This window comes from Ictidomys tridecemlineatus, chromosome 10 (assembly GCF_052094955.1).
Source record: "Ictidomys tridecemlineatus isolate mIctTri1 chromosome 10, mIctTri1.hap1, whole genome shotgun sequence".
Lineage (NCBI taxonomy): Eukaryota > Metazoa > Chordata > Mammalia > Rodentia > Sciuridae > Ictidomys > Ictidomys tridecemlineatus.
In genome coordinates, this window is record NC_135486.1 from 136,929,822 (window position 1) to 136,948,228 (window position 18,407).

Here is an 18,407-nt window from a genome sequence, read left to right on the forward strand (position 1 = left end):
TCAGGACATGTTTCTAATGGAATTTTTTTCAGAAGGGTTTTAGAATATTTTTACTTTGTTTTTGTAGTATTAGGGGTTGAACCCTAATCCTTGCACATGCTTGGTAGTGTTTTTCCTCTGAGCCATATACACAGTCTTTTAAATTTTTTTTATTTGGAGCCAGAATCTTGTTAAGTTCCTAAGGCTGGCCTTGAATTTGCCATGGTCCTCCTGCTTCAGCCTCCTGAGCTGCTGGGATCATGGGTGTCACTACCACCCAGCTGAGACAGTCACTTTTTTTTGGTACTGGGGATTGAAACCAGGAGCACTTAACCACTGAGCCACATCCTCATCCCTTTTTATTTTTTGAGACAGGATCTTGCTAGGTTACTGATACCGGCTTTGAACTTGTGATCCTTCTGCTTCAGGCTCCCTAGCCACTAGAATGATAGGTGTGGCCCTTGTATAAACCCAAGGCCTCACACATCCTAAGCTATATCCCTAGACCCGTGTCACTTTTGATTGAAAGTGCTTCTGCACATTTTAATTTCTTTTCCTTCTTGTGACTGAGCTCTTTTGCACTGTATAGTACATGATCAGCTCTCTTCCATGTCGAATTGCATGGTGGATACTGCTGAACTGGGTGGCTGTGGCATCATCTCCAAGGACTGCTCTGGGGTGGATTTCTAGGAATAGAAGCACCAAGTAAAGGTGCAGGACTGAGGACCCTTGCTGCACACAGCTCCTCTCTTACCAGCCATGAAGCTGACCCACCCCCAAGGAACCTGCTGTCCCTTAAGGCACTTGTGCCTGCAGCATGGGGTGCTCCCTGAGGAGTCTGCAGCCTGTGTGGAGAAGCACAGGTCCATATTGAGGAACACAACACAATCCATGCTGTACTCACAGCAAGTCCCCCAGGAGTGCTGCCTGGCCCACAGCTGCTGAAGGCCAGCTTCCGTCAGACCCTCACCACTGAGCGGCAGGGAGGAGACAGCATCCCCCAAACACATGGGCATAGGACCTTATCCCTGAGCTGTGCGCAGCTGTGTGCAACTATGCTGAGGCTGCAGACAGGCACAGGGGGCATCTGGAGACCCCCTGTGTGCACGAGAGCACCCCTGCTCACCTCAGGTGCCCACGTATTGGTGAATTTAATGAAAAGATAAAAGTCTTCTTCCTAGAAAGACACATATTCAGACAAAATCTCTGTTTCCATGTCAAGGACTGTGTCCCCACCAGCCACCCTGCTCCCAGCAGTGGCACTGGCTGCTGCTGGGAAAGTGAGTCCCCTAATAGCAGCACTGAGTGACCACCCTCTGCTGGTTTTAATGGCTCTACTGAAATGTGGCCCACCCCCACCCCCCACCATGTCCTTCACCCATCAGAAGAATGCAGCTCGGTGGCTGTCAACATGTTTAGAGCTGTGTGACCACTGCCACTACAGAACACTGCCACCTCCTGAAAGGAAGCCCATACCCAATTGGCAGCTCTCCCCCGACCTGGCAGCTCTGGTCTACTTTCTGGATTGCCTCTTTTGAACCTGCCAGTGGCCTCCCGCCTGGTGTCTTTTGCTCACTGTCCTCCCAAAGGCTGAGCAGCTGCCTACTGCATAGCTGTGCTCACCCTCTCCTGCCTGTGCACACAGCCTAGGCACTGCTCCTTCAGCTCCTGATGCACACGGCCCTCAGTAGTTCTGTAAGATTGCCAGGCTCCACTAGCTTCCTCATCAGCTGGTGGCCCCTGTGGCCTATCCATCTATCCATCAGGCAGGCCACCACCCCCATGCTCATCCTGCAGCCCTGGCTGTGGAGCCATCCCCTCCTGCCATACCTGCCTGATTGACGTAGCTGTAAGCCTGCTTTCTCTCTGCAACTGGCCCCTCCTTGCCCATCAGTGAGCCTCAGGCCTGTGAGATGCCCCTGTGGGCATTGCTTATTCTCAATCTAGGTAGCGTGGTCCCCATGTCACTACCATACAGCATCTCTTAAGTGGTGAGGGTAGGTCAAACAGATTACAGGAAAACCTCACTGAATCTTAGCCAGAAGCCATGCAGCCTTTCAGGAGAGCCTGGCTTCTAGAGGTCCTGGCAGCACTTACTCCTGAGAGGCCTCCAGGTGCATGTGATGGTCTTTGTTTCCAACAACTGCCCCTAAGAAGGACTTGCATCTCTATGGGGAGCTCTGCAAATTGCTGGCCACCCAGGGAACCCCCTGGTCCAGGTTGCATGAGACATGCTCTCGAGATGATGGACATTCTGGAGCTTTTAGTTGTACAGTGTGTGTGAGCCAGGTTGCTGCTGTGGTCTGGTGGTAGGTCAGTTTGGCTGCCAAGAGGAGGAGGAGCAAGTAGGCTGTGTGTCCCTCTCCTGTGATCACCCCAGCAGAGTGCATTCTGACAGGGGCCACCCCAGCATCCAGCCCATCACCACAGTGCTGGCCTGTGTTATGGGGACCACGTGCTAAAGGCAGCCCTACCCCTCCACTGACCATGCAGCTGCAAAACAGCAGCAGCACCAGTGCAGGTCCTTTAGTATGTGCACGTCTTGCTGTGGGAAGATCCTGTGATTTCAGGAACACATGGTCTCTGCATACGGCAAGTGGGAGGTTGCCCAGCCACGCTGTCGGGAGTGGCATCCCTGTGGCCCCTATCCCCTCAGTGGAGGAAGTAAAAGGACCCTGCACCAGGCAGCTGTTACTCCCCTTGAGCCTAAGATTCCAGTAAGTGCAGTTATTCACTATTACTTTAGACTCCCCGTGAGAGGAAGTCTGCTGCAGATGGAACTGGAACGTGCCAGTGGGTCTGAGACCCACCACAGTCTCAGAGCTCAGCAAGGGCGCGTGCTGTTCCAGCACCACCTCATGGGAAGTTCACGCACACAGACCCTACAGAAGGTGTTCCCAAATTAGGGACAAAGGGACTGAGGCACAGAGAAGCAAGGAGCTTGTCTGCATCCCTTGCCTGGGACCTGAAATGCTAACAGGCTGACCCACACTCTGCTACAGATGGTCAGCTGGCTGTTCTTTAGTGACCCATCCCACCCCTGTGGTGACCAGCCCTGGATATCTAGAAATGACCTTGAAAAGTAGATATGCCTGTGGGAGAAGCCTTGAGCACTCCCTCAGGACCATCTCGGACCCAGTGGCTGAGCCTGTCAACTTCTGGGAGTCCTCACAGATCACCAACTGCTGGCTCATAAATACATTCAGTAGCAGGAAAAATGAGTGATGGGCCTCTTTTTCTGGACCTGCTGAATGGACTCTGATGTTCAGGCAGAAGAGTGCATGTGAGAGCTGTCTGAGGAAGCTTGTGATGACAGTCACCCTGGGCTGGGCAGTGCCAGGCACCCCCACCAGCCAGAAGCCAAGCTCAAATCTGAGCCTTGTGACTAGCCTCCAGCCATGGGGCCAGGTGGTCTTTCCAGTAGAGGTGTTGGGTTACAGTCTTGATCAATGCGAAGGCTTGGTGCACATCCAACCTCACACCACAGTTATTCACTAAGTGGGTTAAAGATCTAAACCTGAGGATACAAGGACAGTAGAAAAGAATATTGGGGAATACCTTTACAATCTGGGCTTCTTCATGACCAGAGACACAAAACAATATTAACAGGTGTGACTGTTGAAAATCAAGAACACCACATATGTACTTATACACGAGGCTGTGTGCATAGCAGGCCCAAGGCCCTGGGTTCTATCTGTCACGCACACAAAAAAGATATATATGTGATCTCCATCATTCAAGTAAGTCAAGGGCAATAGAAAAGGAGCAAAGTATAAAATAGAAACTCACAGAAAATACCCACAAACATGAAGAAGCTCAGCTCCAGGATTAACAAGGAAGTGAACACAGGAGGCTGAGAGGGATAGAGCCCTGGGGTGCCACATCACAGGGGACCAAGAGGGTTGCTGGTGAGTGAGCAGCCTGGTCTGTCTTGTTTGGAGTGGATGTTCATCTGGAGTCTGCCAGACTGGAGAGTGATAAGAGGACCCTGCTTGTCAGCAGGTGCATTGCTGAGCTTGAGTCTGCAACGCAGCTAGGTGTTTTAGATCAAATGGGTCTTAGTTTGTTTTGAGCCTAGGGGTGCTCTATCACTGAGCCACATCACCACCCTTTTTATTTTTTATTTTGAGACAATCTGTTCACAAAGTTAATGAGGCTGGCCTTGAACTTGGGATCCTTCCACCTCAGCCTCCCCAGTTACTGGGATGGCAGGTGTGCACCTCTGTGCCCAGCCTCAAGTGGGTCTTTAATAACACATTGCTTTCTTGTGGAATGCACCAAGTGGAAGGGCTTGTTTAATAAAATCTATAAGAGAAAGCAGTGCTTTCCACACAGCCACCCTGTGCACTGGAGAGGTATGTGCCCAGCGAGGACGGCATACACCACCCCATGCTCCCCACCCTCCTCTGCCTCTTGACTTATTGATTTCCTCCCTTTTCAGGAGGGTCCTCACTCCCTTGCGACCCTCTGGTCATTCCTTACCACAGACCAGGGCTGGCCTGAATAATGCAAATCCAGCACCAGGTGCCCATCTGTCGTCAGGTGACCTCCCAAAAATGTGCCAGTGAGTGTGGTCAGCTCACTCTGGGGACCTCTCAGAGGGCATCCTGCACCCATAGTTCCCAGTCACACCCTCCTGCTGGTGGGAGACAACAGGAGAGGCTATTGAGCCCCCAAGAACTGAAGGCCTCCTGTCCCCTATGGCTCCATCCCACTGCCTTGTTGCTTCTCATGCCCTTCAACGTGGAAATGGCTGGATCATTGCTTTTTCTTTAATAAGAATTTCTTTATTTGTTGGTTTCAGTCACCAATTGATCTTTGTCGCTTCCTTCCCCGTTTCTCTGTGCTCTGCTGGACGTGGCCCAGGGGAGTTCTCAGGTGTGTATCTCTCTCATCTATGTGTGTGGTCCCCCTTTTCCACTGTGAGAGCAGCTGGAGCTGGGTGCACACACATGGGATGCTCCCCTGCTGCTGGCCATCACCAGGCTGTGCACACTGACCCTGACTTGCGAGTGGCTGCTCCAGGCGCCTGGCCACTAAAGCCCCTTGCTTTGCTCACCAGTCTGCTGCTGCCCGAAAGCTAACATGGATTTGCTGCCCTGGCTACTGACAGGCCCCTCATATCTGAAACCCTTCTTCAAGCCTGAGAAAGCACCCAAGGGCCATTTCTGTAGTCCCCAGAGCCACTAGGAAGGGACTACAGTTGTCAGGTGCACAGGGGATAAGGGTCCCCATAGGGCAGCTGGGCTGCGCTGTCTTGCTCTGCCCGAGGCCTACCTGCCCTTCAGCAACCTCTCAGTGTGTGCAAGGCAGCTGAGCCCAGGCTCAGGTTGCCTCCCCTGTGTGGCCACCCCTACTGCCCTTCAGCTCAGCACCTGTGGATGACCACAGGTCATTCTAGTCTGGCAGTTGGCTTTGCAGCCCAAGGCTGAACTTCTCAGAAGGGGTAGCTGGTTTCCTCCTGTCTCCTGCCCTCCTGACCCAGCCAGGGGTAGCCCTGAATTGCCACCTACCCTGCTGTCTACATGGGCTTAATGCGCTTCTTTTTTCTCCCTCCCTGCCCTGTCGCCCGTCTCCTGTGGGACTGGGACGTTCCCCAGTGCGTGATGACTTTTTTGGTAAGGCCAAGGCCCTGCTCTGGTGTCTTTCCTCCTTCTGGCTTCCTCTCTATCTGACATCTTCTCATGCTTCATGAGCTGTTTGCTTTATTCTGCATGGTGGGGGCAGAGGGGGCCCAGGCTTCCCGGATACCCCCAGACCTGGGTTATGGTGTCATCTCTCCACTGCCTCAGCTGGCTGTGCCTTGGTGGACAAACCTTGACCTAAGGGCCCAGCCCCTAGGCACACTGAGCCTGCATATATCCAGTCCAGACACTCTGAATGTCCCCAAGCCCACAGGGCCTCCTGCACCCCAGGGGAGGTCAGAATGGACAGCCAGCAGAACCCCAGCCCCTGTGCACCTTGCCATTATAGGACTGCACAGAGAGCAGCAAGAGGGAGTGGGGGGCCAGCTCTTAGCTTCAGCACTGTCCTAAGGGATTCCATTTGGCAGTTTGGGAATTTCTGGAACATGCCTGCAGGGAGCCTGGCCTATGGGGTCCACTTGAATCCTGATGGGGGCAGGGCCAATTCCTCTGCAGGAGACACTAGGGAGCCCTGTCTCCATCATATCTGCTCTCCCTGCCTTCTACTGACCCTGAAGCATGGGCCAGATCCTGCCAGGCCTGCATACAGTCTTGGGCGGCCTGTAGCTCCTGTGGCCATCCCTTCTCTGAGTCCCAGATATTGTCTGTGTCCCCTCTCACTGAAGTTTCAGTATCCATTCTCCAAAGGTTGGCTCTGTAAGGCTTGTGCTTGGTGTTGGACCTAGTTGCCAGTGGGCTGGGGAGGGGAGATGCTGACGGGAAATGCCCAGAGGCCATTCCAGGTGCTTGCCGCACCCAAACTTCTCCTTGTAGGGGGCAGCTCTGAGAACCCCTCGAGGTCCTTATGTGGGGAACCTGCCCTGGGTTTCCTGGCTCACAGGCATTTGTAGCCTCCCAAAGGTCAATGTGTCTCCCTACCTTCAAGCTGGGGCCCCTGGGAAAGTCTGTCACCCCAAGGAAGGTATGGCAGCATCCGGGTCTAGCCTCGCAGGACTTGGGGAAAACCTCTGCCCCTTGCATTTCAGGAATGGGCAAAGAAGTGGGGAACCTGCTGTTGGAAAACTCACAGCTTCTGGAAACCAAGTAAGAGGCCTTCTGTGCCACAACTGGGCAGCCCCTCGCCAGGCCATAGGCAGGCCCAGGCCAGGAGCCTGGGAGGACTTGACCCACAAGGCTGAGTGTGCCCCTAGGGCTCGATGACTGCTCACATGGATCGTGGGCACCGTCTTGAGTGGGAGGGACTCAGCAGAGCTCCTGGGCAGTTGCTTCAGAAAGCCTGGCCGGGTGACCATACAGTATAGCACCCAGGTCAGGTAGGTTGCCTGCCCTTAGACACTTTTTTTTTTTTGGTACCAGAGATTGAACCCAGGGGTACTTTACCACTGAACTACATCAGTAGCCCTTTTTATTTTGAGACAGGGTCTTGCTAAGTTGCTGAGGCTGGCCTTGAACTTGTGATCCTCCTGCCTCAACTCCCAGGTTTCCCTCAGCCACATTCTTGACTAGAATGTACCTTCTAATGCACATTCTTAATAATCTTTACAGAAATGCTTTGAATGTGGTGAAGAATGACCTCATTGCCAAGGTTGACCAACTGTCAGGGGAGCAGGAGGTACTGAAGGGGGAGCTGGAAGCCGCCAAGCAGGCCAAAGCCAAGCTAGAAAGCCGGATCAAGGAGCTAGAAGAGGAGCTCAAGAGGTGAGGGCTGTGGGAGGGCCAGTAGGACTCTGGCTTCCATTGTGGGCACCTTCTTCTTGCAGCATTCCCAGAAGTCCAGGCCCAGCCACTGGGGGATGTTCACTGTCTGCTCCCCTGTGGACCCTGTGTCTCCCTCCAGCCCACTGTGACCTAGCCAGGTGTAGTCCTGTCTTCTGTGTCCCTTCTTTAGATGGCATTTCCAGCCCCACTTCTTCATTCAGGAGGATCAAGGTGGGAAGTGGGTGCCTTGGCAGCCCACACCCCACCTCTAACCCCCTCAAGGTCTGAATACACAGCCCATTAGGTGGTGTGAGGAGAGCTCATAGAAGCCAGATCTGCTAAGGACCTGCCTAACCAACCATGCCCAAGAGTGTCCTTGTACTTGTCCCCGCTCAGCCTTTGTCCACCTCTTCCTTGGCCAGAGCTGCCAGAAGTCTGGGCCTCATGTATGTGAGGCAGGGGTATGGGACCCTCCCAAGCCCAGGGCACCTTTGGGATCCCTATAGGGATATCCTTAACCTGGGCTTTCCCAAGTCCCTGGGGTCCCCTCACCTTGCCCATTTCTTCCTAACCCTGCAGAGTGAAGTCAGAGGCTGTCACTGCCCGCCGTGAACCCAGAGAAGAGGTGGAGGATGTAAGCAGCTATCTCTGTACAGAATTGGTATATTCCACTATTAACCTGTGGGCTCGGGTGGGCGGGCTCGGGTGGGTGGGTTCCCTGGGACTTGCTGCATCTGGCTCTGGACCTTCCTTACCTTCCTACGTGATCTCTGAACCCGGTGCCTCCTTCCCACCACCACCAGCCCCCTGTCCTTGTTCATGCATTCTGCAGTCATAGGCAGGTTTCCCTGTCACCAAGCGAGGCTGCAGAAGTATTGCCAGCCACTTGCTGGGCCAGCCCAGGAGCCTGTGTGTTCTAAGGAAAGTCCTCTAGCCTGGGCAGTAGTAGGCCCCCAGCTCAGAGTCCTGTGCCTCCCTCAATAACAGGCCTGGGCCACATGACCACCTGCTTGAGGAGAGCAGGTGGCCTTGGAACCACGTAGCCCCACAGTCTTGCCACTCCTCAGTCAGCTGCATGTAGGCATGGTGAGGATGAGGTGATGCTGGTGACCTTGAGTGGAAACGAGGAGGAGTCAGCCTTGGCCTTCCCACAGCCCAGGTCTCAGGTTGGGTATGTACCTGGGAAGCCAAGTGCTGCATGTGGGGGACCCTTCAAGGGCCTCCACCCCACAGATCTCTCAAAGTTCTGCTGGGCCTCCCAGCACCATCCTGCCATAGCCAAGGCCCAGCTGTGGGGAGCAGAATGCTAGACCCCCCACTTGGGAGCCAGTGGGACTCCCACAACCTGAAGCATCCTGCCCAGGCACAGTGGCCATGCCTGTGATCCCAGAGATTCAGGAGGCTGGATGGCATGTTTAAATCCAGCGTGGCCACTTAGCAAGGTCCTAAGCAACTTTGTGAGGCTGTCTCAAAATAGAAAACAGCTAGAGGTGCAATTCAGTGGTAGAGCACTCTGGGTTCAATCAGCAGTATTACCAAAACACCACAGGGTCCTGCTGGCTGCACCTCCCTAGATTTCCCCTTGCATTTCACCTTGGACCAGTACCCGCTGTGCTTCACCTGAGGCATAAAGAACTGTCCCAAGTGTTCAGAGACTTGTAGGAAAAGTTGCCTGTGTTGAACACTCAAAAACAGCATGTGATGCTTTGGGAAAAAAAGGAGCCTAATGGGGGCAGGTGGACTTGCCATCCCCCTCCCCCCCGTCCACGTCCTCCTATAGTCACTTACCTGAGGATCTGAAGAATGTCCATGACTTTGATCTGCCTACACCTGGAGGTCACCCAGGTGGCAAGTACCCCAGCAGCAGGTGCAGTGTGCTGGTCCAAGCCCTGCCTGCCTCCTGCTCTGACCATAGTGCCCCTGCCCTTTGCAGGACAAAATCCCCATGGCCCAGCGCCGCCGCTTCACACGGGTAGAGATGGCCCGTGTGCTCATGGAGCGCAATCAGTACAAGGAGCGGCTGATGGAGCTGCAGGAGGCTGTGCGGTGGACTGAGATGATCAGGTGGGCCCCAGCCCTGCTCCCCAGGTGTCTCTAGCTTGAGCTGTGGTTTCTGAGCAAGGGGTGGTGGGACAACCCGCATGTCGAGGATGAGGCTGGCCTCCATAGCACCTCCCTCCTGAGGGGGAAGAGCTCCTGGTCCTTCCTGTAGCAGCCTGCAGCCTTCAGGCGGGGCAGGCAGGAGAGCCAGCAAGCTCCTCTGTGTGTCCTCCCCACAGAGCTTCCCGGGAGCACCCATCTGTCCAGGAAAAGAAGAAGTCCACCATCTGGCAGTTGTGAGCAGGGTGGGCGGGATGCCTGGAGGGTGGATGGTCAAGCCCCCAGGGCCACTGCTACTCACCCCCTTCCCTACCTGCAGCTTCAGCCGCCTCTTCAGCTCCTCCTCCAGCCCGCCCCCAGCCAAGCGCTCCTACCCGCCAGTGAACATCCACTATAAGTCTCCCACCACTGCTGGCTTTAGCCAGCGCCGCAGCCGTGCTATGTGCCCGGTCTCAGCAGGCAGCCGACCCCTGGAGTTCTTTCCTGATGAGTGAGTGTCCTACAGGTCTCGCTGCTCCTCTGGCCTATAAAGGGAAGGGGGACAGCGAGAACCAGGGCTGGGAGGGCAAACCTGGCCAGGGTGTCGGGTCATGACCTCTGGGTGCACATGCTGTATGCCCTGGCCCCCCAGCCTTAGTGAGCATTGCTGGTCACCTCCAGCATTCTGTTTCAGCTGCCCCTTGGCAAAGGCTGCATTCTCGATGGAGCTCCCCTTTGTCCTTGCTCCTGTGCTGGGCTCCACACTGGCCCTGGACTCTGCATGGCCCTCTACTCTGCACTGTGCCTGGGCTCTTGAGCATCTTGCTATAGCAAGGAGCCATCTCAGGCTTGATCTCCACCAGAGAGATGCTGGCCAGGCCTCCACCCCAGCCTGAGCTGTAGGTCTCTGCCAGCTGAGCCCTGGTGGGTGGCAGGACAGGCTTCAGGACAGGAGCAGGTGCTGGATGTGACCTCCAAGCCCAGGGCACACCCATGGCTGGGAGAAGGCTAGCGCAAACCCAGGCAGGATCCCCAGCATGTGTGCTTCCTGGAGAGCTGGCCCTAGGCCGCTCCTTTTGGATGGAGATGAAACCTGTAGTTTCTCCTGACCAGTGAGTGCACGTCTTCCGCCCGGCGGGAGCAGAAGCGCGAGCAGTACCGCCAGGTGCGCGAGCATGTGCGCAATGATGACGGGAGGCTGCAGGCCTGTGGTTGGAGCCTGCCCGCCAAATACAAACAGGTGCGGAGGGCAGGCCCAGGGCCAGGCGTCAGCAGGGAGCCTCACTGGGTGGAGGGACAGGCCTAGGGTGGAGGGACAGGCCTAGGCTGGTGGGACGGGCTGTGGAGCATGGGGCTGCAGGACAGGAGGCTCAGGGCAGCTGGGTGGGGCTGGTCTGCCTTCTGCATTCCCGATGGAGCTCCCCTTTGGTGTGCGCCCAGCAGTGGGAGTGGCAGGACCTGCCTCTGCCCACACACCTGCTGTGTTGCAGCTAAGTCCCAGCGGGGGCCAGGAGGACACCAGAATGAAGAACGTTCCTGTCCCAGTGTACTGCCGCCCTCTGGTGGAGAAGGACCCCACCATGAAGGTGTGACCAGAAGACCCCAGCAGAAGATGGCGGGCAGATCAGGGAGGAGGGCAGCCCTCAGGAGGCCAGCAGAGGGGTGGGTACACCTGGATCCTGGGCTGTGTCTTACAGCTGTGGTGTGCCGCTGGTGTCAACCTGAGTGGGTGGAAGCCAAATGAGGATGACTCTGGGAATGGAGTCAAACCAGTGCCAGGCCGTGACCCTCTGACCTGCGACCGGGAAGTGGAAGGCGAGCCCAAGAGCAACCACACATCTCCTGAGAGGAAGAAGGTCAGCAGGGCTAGCCAGGAGTGGCAGATCTAGAGGAGAGCAGGGGCAGTGCCCCCTCCGAGGCTGGGTCCTAGAGGCAGATGCTCTGGGGATCCAGGCCATAGTTCTCCCTCCAAGGGGCAGTACTGGCCCTGCTGCCTCCCAATTCACTGTCCCTGAGCCAGGAGCAATGCAGGAGGTGGCTGTGGTGACCTGGCACTACCTCTTAGTCCAGGGCAGAAGAGGCTCTGGAAGCTAGGTTCTCTTGTCATGCAGAGGGACAGGCAGGAAGGGGCTAGACACTGAGGGAAGGCAGAGTGCTCTGTGGAGTTTCGCATCGCAGCTCGACCTGGGCCAGGGACTTAGCCTCTCAGAGCTTAGGTCTGCGTCCTGGAAAGGAGCCCTCTAGCTGTGGTTCTAAGTCCCCACTGGGTGACAGGGAGAACAGCCTGTAGGCTGGAGCTCACTGGATCCTGGAAGCTCCCTGGCCCTCTTACTGCTTCAGGGTGGCCCTGAGCTGAGGCCCTAGCCTTGAACCCTGTGCCCTGAAACAGGCAAAGGAGGCCCCTGAGACGGACGCCACGTCCAGCCGGGTGTGGATCCTCACCAGCACCTTGACCACCAGCAAGGTGGTGATCGTTGACGCCAACCAGCCGGGCACCGTGGTGGACCAGTTCACGGTCTGCAACGCCCACGTCCTGTGTATCTCCAGCATCCCTGGTGAGCCTGGTCCCCACTCCACCAGGGTTACCCATGAGTGGGCACTGCCCTGTAAAGCTGGTGCTCAAGGGCGATGGTGTCTCCTTTCTACCAAAGGGTGACTAGGAAGTTTCCTAACTAGAATGAGAAACCTGCTGGAAATGGAAGTGGACAGTGGGCTGTGGCCAAGCCAAGTGAGACCTTAGATCCCATGTACAGGAAGATGCTGTCAGGTGGCAATGTTCTGCCTAGTGCTGGTGCTGGCTGCAGGAGGGCCAGGATCACACCCAGCTGACGGGAAGTGGCCTTGGGGGCACTCCATGAATGCCACTCAGTGGCAGAACTCTTGCCTAGTGTACATGAGGTCCTATTTCAACCTCTAGCACCACACAATAAAAAGTAACCCTGGGGACTGGGGCTGGGGCTCAGCGGTAGAGCAGTCACCTAGCACATGCAAGGCCCTAGGTTCGATCCTTAGCACACATTAAAAAAAAAAAAAGAATAAAGGTATTAGAGAAAAAAAAAAACTAATCCTGGACTCTAGCATGGGCCAAATTGAAACACCACTCACAGGCATTGAGGAAGCTTTTTTGTACTGATGTAACCCTCTAGTTGGGTCCAGACCCCAGTTCCTTACCCAGGGCTCTAGAGTTGGAGGTGTAGGAGAGGGGCTTGGTCTCTGCTTTTCAGTGGCAGCTGCTGACTTCCTGGGACCAAGCCCACACAGGGAGGAGTGGGTAGAGGGCCTTGCCAGCTCTAGTGTGGGACCTTGGGGCTGCTTGCTGCAAGGACCAGAGCCTCCTACTCGGTCCCCCTGGGCCTAGGAGCCCACCTCACAGCAAGCTCAGGGTGGATGTCATCAGGGGGCAGGTGCTGGGCTGGCTGAGACCAGAGCCACCTCCAGTGGGAGAGAGGAAGCCTGGCCCCCAGCGTGGGCTGATGGGCTGCCGCACTTCCTCACAGCGGCCAGTGACAGTGACTACCCACCCGGGGAGATGTTCCTGGACAGTGACGTGAACCCTGAGGACTCAGGCACTGATGGCGTGCTGGCTGGCATCACCCTGGTGGGCTGTGCCACCCGCTGCAATGTGCCACGTAGCAACTGCTCCTCCCGAGGGGACACCCCAGTGCTGGACAAGGGGCAGGGTGAGTCTTGGGTGGCTTTTTTCTCTCAGTCCCTTGTTCCTCTGTCTCTGCCTAGCTGAGCACACTTCTTCCATAGGGGAGGTGGCTGCCACTGCCAGCGGGAAGGTCAACCCATCCCAGTCCACAGAGGAGGCCACAGAAGCTACAGAAGTGCCAGACCCTGGGCCCAGCGAGCCAGAGGTGGCTGCAGTACGGCCTGGGCCCCTCACAGAGCATGTCTTCACTGACCCGGCCCCCGCCCAACCCTCCAGCACCCAGCCTGGCAGGTGGGCTCTCTCAGGTCCTGCAAGACAGGAGTGGAGGAGAGACTGGCAGGGAGGGCAGGGTCTCAGGGCAGGGTGCAGACACAGGCATCTGCAACCACCTGAGCCACTGTCATTCACATAGTGAGGACGGGCCAGAGCCAGATGGCAGCAGTGTACAGCCCCAGCCAGAGCCCAGTGGGGACCCCTTGGTGGTGAGCAGCAGTGCCGCACCTACCATGTGGCTGGGAGCCCAGAATGGCTGGTGAGTGGCCTGGGGCAGGGGTGGGTGGGGTCTCTAGGGAACCCTGGCCCACCACAGCCTCCTCCCACAGGCTCTACGTGCACTCAGCGGTGGCCCACTGGAAGAAGTGCCTGCACTCCATCAAGCTGAAGGACTCTGTGCTGAGCCTGGTGTATGGGACCCCAGGCCGACTGGGGGCAGGGGGGGTAGTCTGGCCATCCTGAGCCTGACTCAGCATCTCCCCACTCTAGGCATGTCAAGGGCCGCGTGCTGGTGGCTCTGGCAGACGGGACTCTGGCCATCTTCCACCGTGGCGAAGGTAGGTCTTAGAGGCCCTACTCGAAACTAGTCCAGAGGGCTCCCTGGGTCCTAGGGCCACCTTTAGCCAGGCAATGGGTCTCCACCCCAGCCAGGCCTAAGCAGGTTTCACGGGCTCTCCAGATGGCCAGTGGGACCTGAGCAACTACCACCTGATGGACCTGGGCCACCCACACCACTCCATCCGTTGCATGGCCGTCGTGTACGACCGCGTCTGGTGTGGCTACAAGAATAAGGTGCACGTGATCCAGCCCAAGACGATGCAGATTGAGGCAAGTGCTGGCCAGCAGCCTGGGCTCCACAGGGAGGGCACTGATCTGCTAACCGGCATTGCTTCCCCCCTGGAAGCCACATGAGGAAATGGCTAAGAGAATTTACTCCTCTGTTCAAGACATGGGCAGATGAAGGGCAGCTGGTGTACTGTACTGCTCTGCCTGGAGCCTGCCCTCTGTTGTGCACCCTTGAAACAGGTCAGGGACACAACTCCCCTCCACCCTGCGCTTGGTCTCTCCAGGTCCTGGCTGGAAGCCTGGTGGCCTGTAGCCTGGGGAAGCCCCAGGGCTCAGCAGGGCAGGCTCCCCTTCCTGTCCTCTCCTGCCCCAGCCCCTGCTGATAGGCTGTTATGACCCTGCAGAAGTCATTTGATGCCCACCCACGGAGGGAGAGCCAGGTGCGACAGCTGGCATGGATAGGCGATGGCGTGTGGGTATCCATCCGCTTGGACTCTACCCTGCGGCTCTACCATGCCCACACGCACCAGCACCTGCAGGATGTGGACATCGAGCCCTATGTCAGCAAGATGTTGGGTGAGCCACCATACCAGGTGGGTGGCATGCAGGCACAGCTGGGCTTCACTGACCACTCTTTTCCTGACCCCACCCAGGAACTGGCAAACTCGGCTTCTCCTTTGTGCGCATCACAGCCCTACTCATTGCGGGCAATCGCCTCTGGGTGGGCACTGGCAATGGAGTTGTCATCTCCATCCCCCTGACAGAGAGTGAGTGACTTCCCCCGCAGGCACCCTACAGTTGTACTGACTGCTCCTGGCTTACTTGATTTCCCCGGTGGGTGGGCTCCACACAGCCACACCCAGGAGGCTCACACCCCTGCCTCTCCTCCCCAGCTGTGGTCCTGCACAGAGGCCAGCTCCTGGGACTCCGAGGTAAGTCCACAGCGCCTGCCCTGCCCTAGACACAGACCAAGGTGGCGGCTCCCCTGCGCTCTTGAGCCTGCTGGAAATACGGTGACTTGCCCCCCCCACACACTGTCTCCAGCCAACAAGACATCCCCCACATCTGGGGAGGGTGCCCGCCCAGGGGGCGTCATCCACGTGTACGGGGACGACAGCAGTGACAAGTCTGCCAGTAGCTTCATCCCCTACTGCTCCATGGCGCAGGCCCAGCTCTGCTTCCACGGGCACCGTGATGCTGTCAAGTTCTTTGTCTCCGTGCCAGGTGAGGGCTGCCTGCATCCTGCCTGGATAGCCCTGTGGATACAGCCTGTCCCCTCATGGGCAGCTGTCCTGAGGTCCCTCTGCCCCTGACAGGCAACGTGCTGGCCACCCTCAATGGCAGCGTGCTGGACAGCCCTTCAGAGGGTCCTGGGCCTGCTGTGCCTGCCACTGATGCGGAGGGCCAGAAGCTGAAGACCGCGCTGGTGCTGAGTGGGGGCGAGGGCTACATTGACTTCCGAATCGGTGAGTGGGCACCGGCGGGGCAGGCCGTGGTATGCCAGGCAGGACCCCTCACTGCTGCCCACTCTCCAGGAGATGGAGAGGACGACGAGGCGGAGGAAGGAGCCGGAGAGGTGAGCCAGGTGAAGCCTGTGCTGTCCAAGGCGGAGCGCAGCCACATCATCGTGTGGCAGGTGTCCTACGCCCCTGAGTGAGGCCATTGCCCCCCTTTCCACCGCCTGATGCCAATATGTACATAGGACCCCGCTGGCCTGCCCCTGCCTGCCCCGGGCACCCATAGCCCCTTTCTAACCTCTCAACCTGCAGCTTTCACCTGAGGCCCAGGCCCCCACTGGCAGGGAGTGGCCCCCCCAGATGTGGGTGGAGTGGGCCATGGGAGGGAGGCGGGAGAGGTGCCTGCAGCTCCTGGTCAGTACCCCTACCCAGCATACTCATGTCCCAGGGGCACCTTAGGGCTGGGGCAAAGCAGGACCAAGGTGGTTGTGGGCAGCCCCTGCAGCTGGCCTTGGCTCCACTGTTACCTCCTCACTCCTGGGACCCCCAGAGCAGGAGCAGGGGCTTCACTCTGCCCTGTCTTCCCACCCAGTCTACTTGCTTTTGCATGCTGCCCTGGCAGAGCCAGGCCTGGTGCCCATCCTATGCCCAGGGGTTTGGCGCTCAGACTGCCCAGGTGCCTGGGCCCTAGGTAAGCCCTATCTAGGGTTTACACCTTCCCTGACTAATGTCCCCTCGGTCCCCGCCCCAGCCTCCCCAGAGATCTGGTATGGAAGCTTGGGGCTAGGGTCCCTGAGGCAGCACCTTCAAAAGACAGACCAGGTACCCCTCACCCCCTGAAGTCCAAGGTCGTCCAGCCCCTCACTGACTAGTGTGCCCCAGGCTTCCCCTGGGCATGCGACTCACCTTTAAGGAGCAGGACTTTATAGTCCTGCCCCTCCCAGAATCTCTTAGGGTGGAATTTCTCAGGCTGCTAGAGCAGGCCCAGGCCTCAGGAAGAAGTGGAGGCTCCTGCCCTCTGCTAGGGTTAGTCCTAGGATGCAGGTTCAGCCTCAGGTTGATGGGGGATGGTGCGCTCCTGGGGCCTGCTTCCTGCACAGGGCTCCAAGGAGCCCAGCTCCCAGACACGTACCAAGTGCCTAGCGTTGCCGCTGTGGCCTGCTCCCTCAGAGAGAACCCACAGGAGGCTGCCAAGCAGAGGCCGGAGGGGCTATGCCACTGCAGCAGGGCTCTAGAGTTGTGGCAAGGGGGCAGGTGCTGCCCTTGCAGGTCTGCTCCCCCACCTTCCTGGGCCAGGCCTTATTCCTCCCACCAGAGGTACTGACCAGGGCAGCCTGGCCCCCGCTGCCCACTTCCTCCCACCAGAGAAGCACAGATCTTGGGGAGCTGTCCCATGAGCCCAGCTGGCCAACACAAGCTGCAGCCACAGGGAGCTGCAGGCTTCTCCCCACCACCCTGCCACCTCTCCACTGTGATGTATGTCCCATGTCTGTCCCCACTGGAGTGTGAAATGACTGGAGTGAGCTGGGTGGGTGCTTTGGCCCTGCAAGTGAACCCACATATCTGCTCTGTATGTAATAAACGTCTTAACACGTGCTGCTGTGTGTCCCTGGGACCAAGCCAAGCCAATGCTCACATGGTTTTCCTCCAGTTTATTATGAAAAGAAATGGGGGCGAGCCAAGCGCCAGAGGTGTCCTGCACGACCTGGCCCTCTGCTCCGTGGCCCACTTCTTCGTAGCTGTCCTGGCACGCCAGGTCCGAGGGGGTGGTCCTGTTGGGGGCAGTCCTGTCGGGGGCTACTCGTAGAGCCAGTGCCCGAGGCTGTCCTCCCAACAGAAGAGCTCATCCGACCGGAACCACAGCGCGATCTCGCGGCGGGCGCTCTCCACTGAGTCGCTACCGTGGATTACATTCCTGCGCCGGACAGGAGCGTGGGTGGACCGCGAAGGGGGGGGGTCCGAGCTGCAGGGCGGTGGGGGGGGGCACAGGTGGGCCTTACTTGCCGACTTCCACGCAGAAGTCCCCGCGAATGGTGCCAGGCTGGGCGTTCATTGGGTCCGTGGCACCGATGAGCGCCCTCGAGGCGCGCACGACGTCCAGGCCCTGCCACACCTGAGCGCGGGGCGAGCGTCAGCGCGCGCAGGGCTCCGGGGCTGTACCCACCTGCCGTCCACGGGAACTCACCATGGCCACCACGGGCCCAGAGCTCATGTACTTGACCAGGCGGCCATAGAAGGGGCGCCCGCGCAGCTCCGCATAGTGCTCACACAGCAGCTCCTCGGAGGCCTGCGAGAGGAAGGGCCACCGCGCTGCGCCCCGCGCCCCTCCTTCCCGCACCACCCAGCCCCTGCATGCGCCCTGCTCTAAGCGTCCGCACCTGCACCAGCTTCAGCGCCACCAGCTTGAAGCCCTTCCTTTCGAAACGCCGCACGATCTCGCCCACCAGCCGCCGCTGCACACCGTCAGGCTTCACGGCCAGGAAGGTGCGCTCGTGCACGCCGCTGCAGGCTGCGGGGACCCGGGCATCAGGTCGGCCCAGCAGCCTGCGCCCCGTCCGCCCCCCCCCCGCCCCCCCCCCCCCCCCCCCCGAGCTTACCCGCCGGGAAGAGGTTAGCGAGGATGGTCAGCACCAGGCAGATCATGGCGGCGGCAGGACCGGACCGGGCGGGGCGGAGCATCTGGGCGGGGCCTGCGCTTAAAGGGGCGCGCAGGACGCGGGGCCACCCACTGCACCCGCTTGGAACGCAGCGCTGCCCCGAGCGCCCGGCGCCCCAGTTCCGCGGCGGGCCGGCCCCAACATTTCACACGCACACGCGGCCCAACGCGCAGAGAGA

The 18,407-nt window shown here is 58.2% G+C and overlaps 2 protein-coding genes across 28 annotated transcripts in view; one reads left to right on the top strand and one right to left on the bottom strand.

Moving 5' to 3' along the window:
* The window catches only part of Mapk8ip3 (mitogen-activated protein kinase 8 interacting protein 3), a 40,405-nt gene extending 23,238 nt beyond the window's left edge, over positions 1-17,167 (top strand). For 15 of the 27 annotated variants that reach the window (XM_021734961.3, XM_021734962.3, XM_021734971.3 and 12 more), the window contains 24 exons: positions 4,846-4,857; positions 5,580-5,597; positions 6,650-6,707; positions 7,170-7,322; positions 7,902-7,983; positions 9,256-9,386; positions 9,602-9,658; positions 9,742-9,912; positions 10,515-10,641; positions 10,892-10,987; positions 11,099-11,257; positions 11,791-11,956; positions 12,899-13,081; positions 13,158-13,347; positions 13,469-13,588; positions 13,659-13,739; positions 13,819-13,886; positions 14,009-14,157; positions 14,520-14,691; positions 14,769-14,882; positions 15,009-15,047; positions 15,160-15,339; positions 15,432-15,581; positions 15,651-17,167. In XM_021734961.3, coding sequence (XP_021590636.1) covers positions 4,846-4,857; positions 5,580-5,597; positions 6,650-6,707; positions 7,170-7,322; positions 7,902-7,983; positions 9,256-9,386; positions 9,602-9,658; positions 9,742-9,912; positions 10,515-10,641; positions 10,892-10,987; positions 11,099-11,257; positions 11,791-11,956; positions 12,899-13,081; positions 13,158-13,347; positions 13,469-13,588; positions 13,659-13,739; positions 13,819-13,886; positions 14,009-14,157; positions 14,520-14,691; positions 14,769-14,882; positions 15,009-15,047; positions 15,160-15,339; positions 15,432-15,581; positions 15,651-15,772 — 2,798 coding nt within the window. In that variant the 3' untranslated portion in view covers positions 15,773-17,167. Of the gene's footprint in view, positions 1-4,845; positions 4,858-5,579; positions 5,598-6,649; positions 6,708-7,169; positions 7,323-7,901; positions 7,984-9,255; positions 9,387-9,601; positions 9,659-9,741; positions 9,913-10,514; positions 10,642-10,891; positions 10,988-11,098; positions 11,258-11,790; positions 11,957-12,898; positions 13,082-13,136; positions 13,348-13,468; positions 13,589-13,658; positions 13,740-13,818; positions 13,887-14,008; positions 14,158-14,519; positions 14,692-14,768; positions 14,883-15,008; positions 15,048-15,159; positions 15,340-15,431; positions 15,582-15,650 lie in introns of all 27 variants that reach the window. The other 12 variants (XM_021734964.3, XM_040276866.2, XM_005337839.5 and 9 more) reach the window with 6 other exon arrangements.
* A 42-nt stretch (positions 17,168-17,209) lies between these two features.
* On the bottom strand, positions 17,210-18,304 carry Nme3 (NME/NM23 nucleoside diphosphate kinase 3). The gene is made up of 5 exons (XM_078024864.1): positions 18,170-18,304; positions 17,951-18,081; positions 17,758-17,859; positions 17,573-17,685; positions 17,210-17,487 (listed from the first exon to the last, which is right to left on the bottom strand). The coding sequence occupies exons 1-5, from the start codon at positions 18,249-18,251 to the stop codon at positions 17,370-17,372; spliced, it is 546 nt and encodes a 181-aa protein (XP_077880990.1). The 5' UTR covers positions 18,252-18,304; the 3' UTR covers positions 17,210-17,369.
* Between the last annotated feature and the right edge of the window lie 103 nt (positions 18,305-18,407).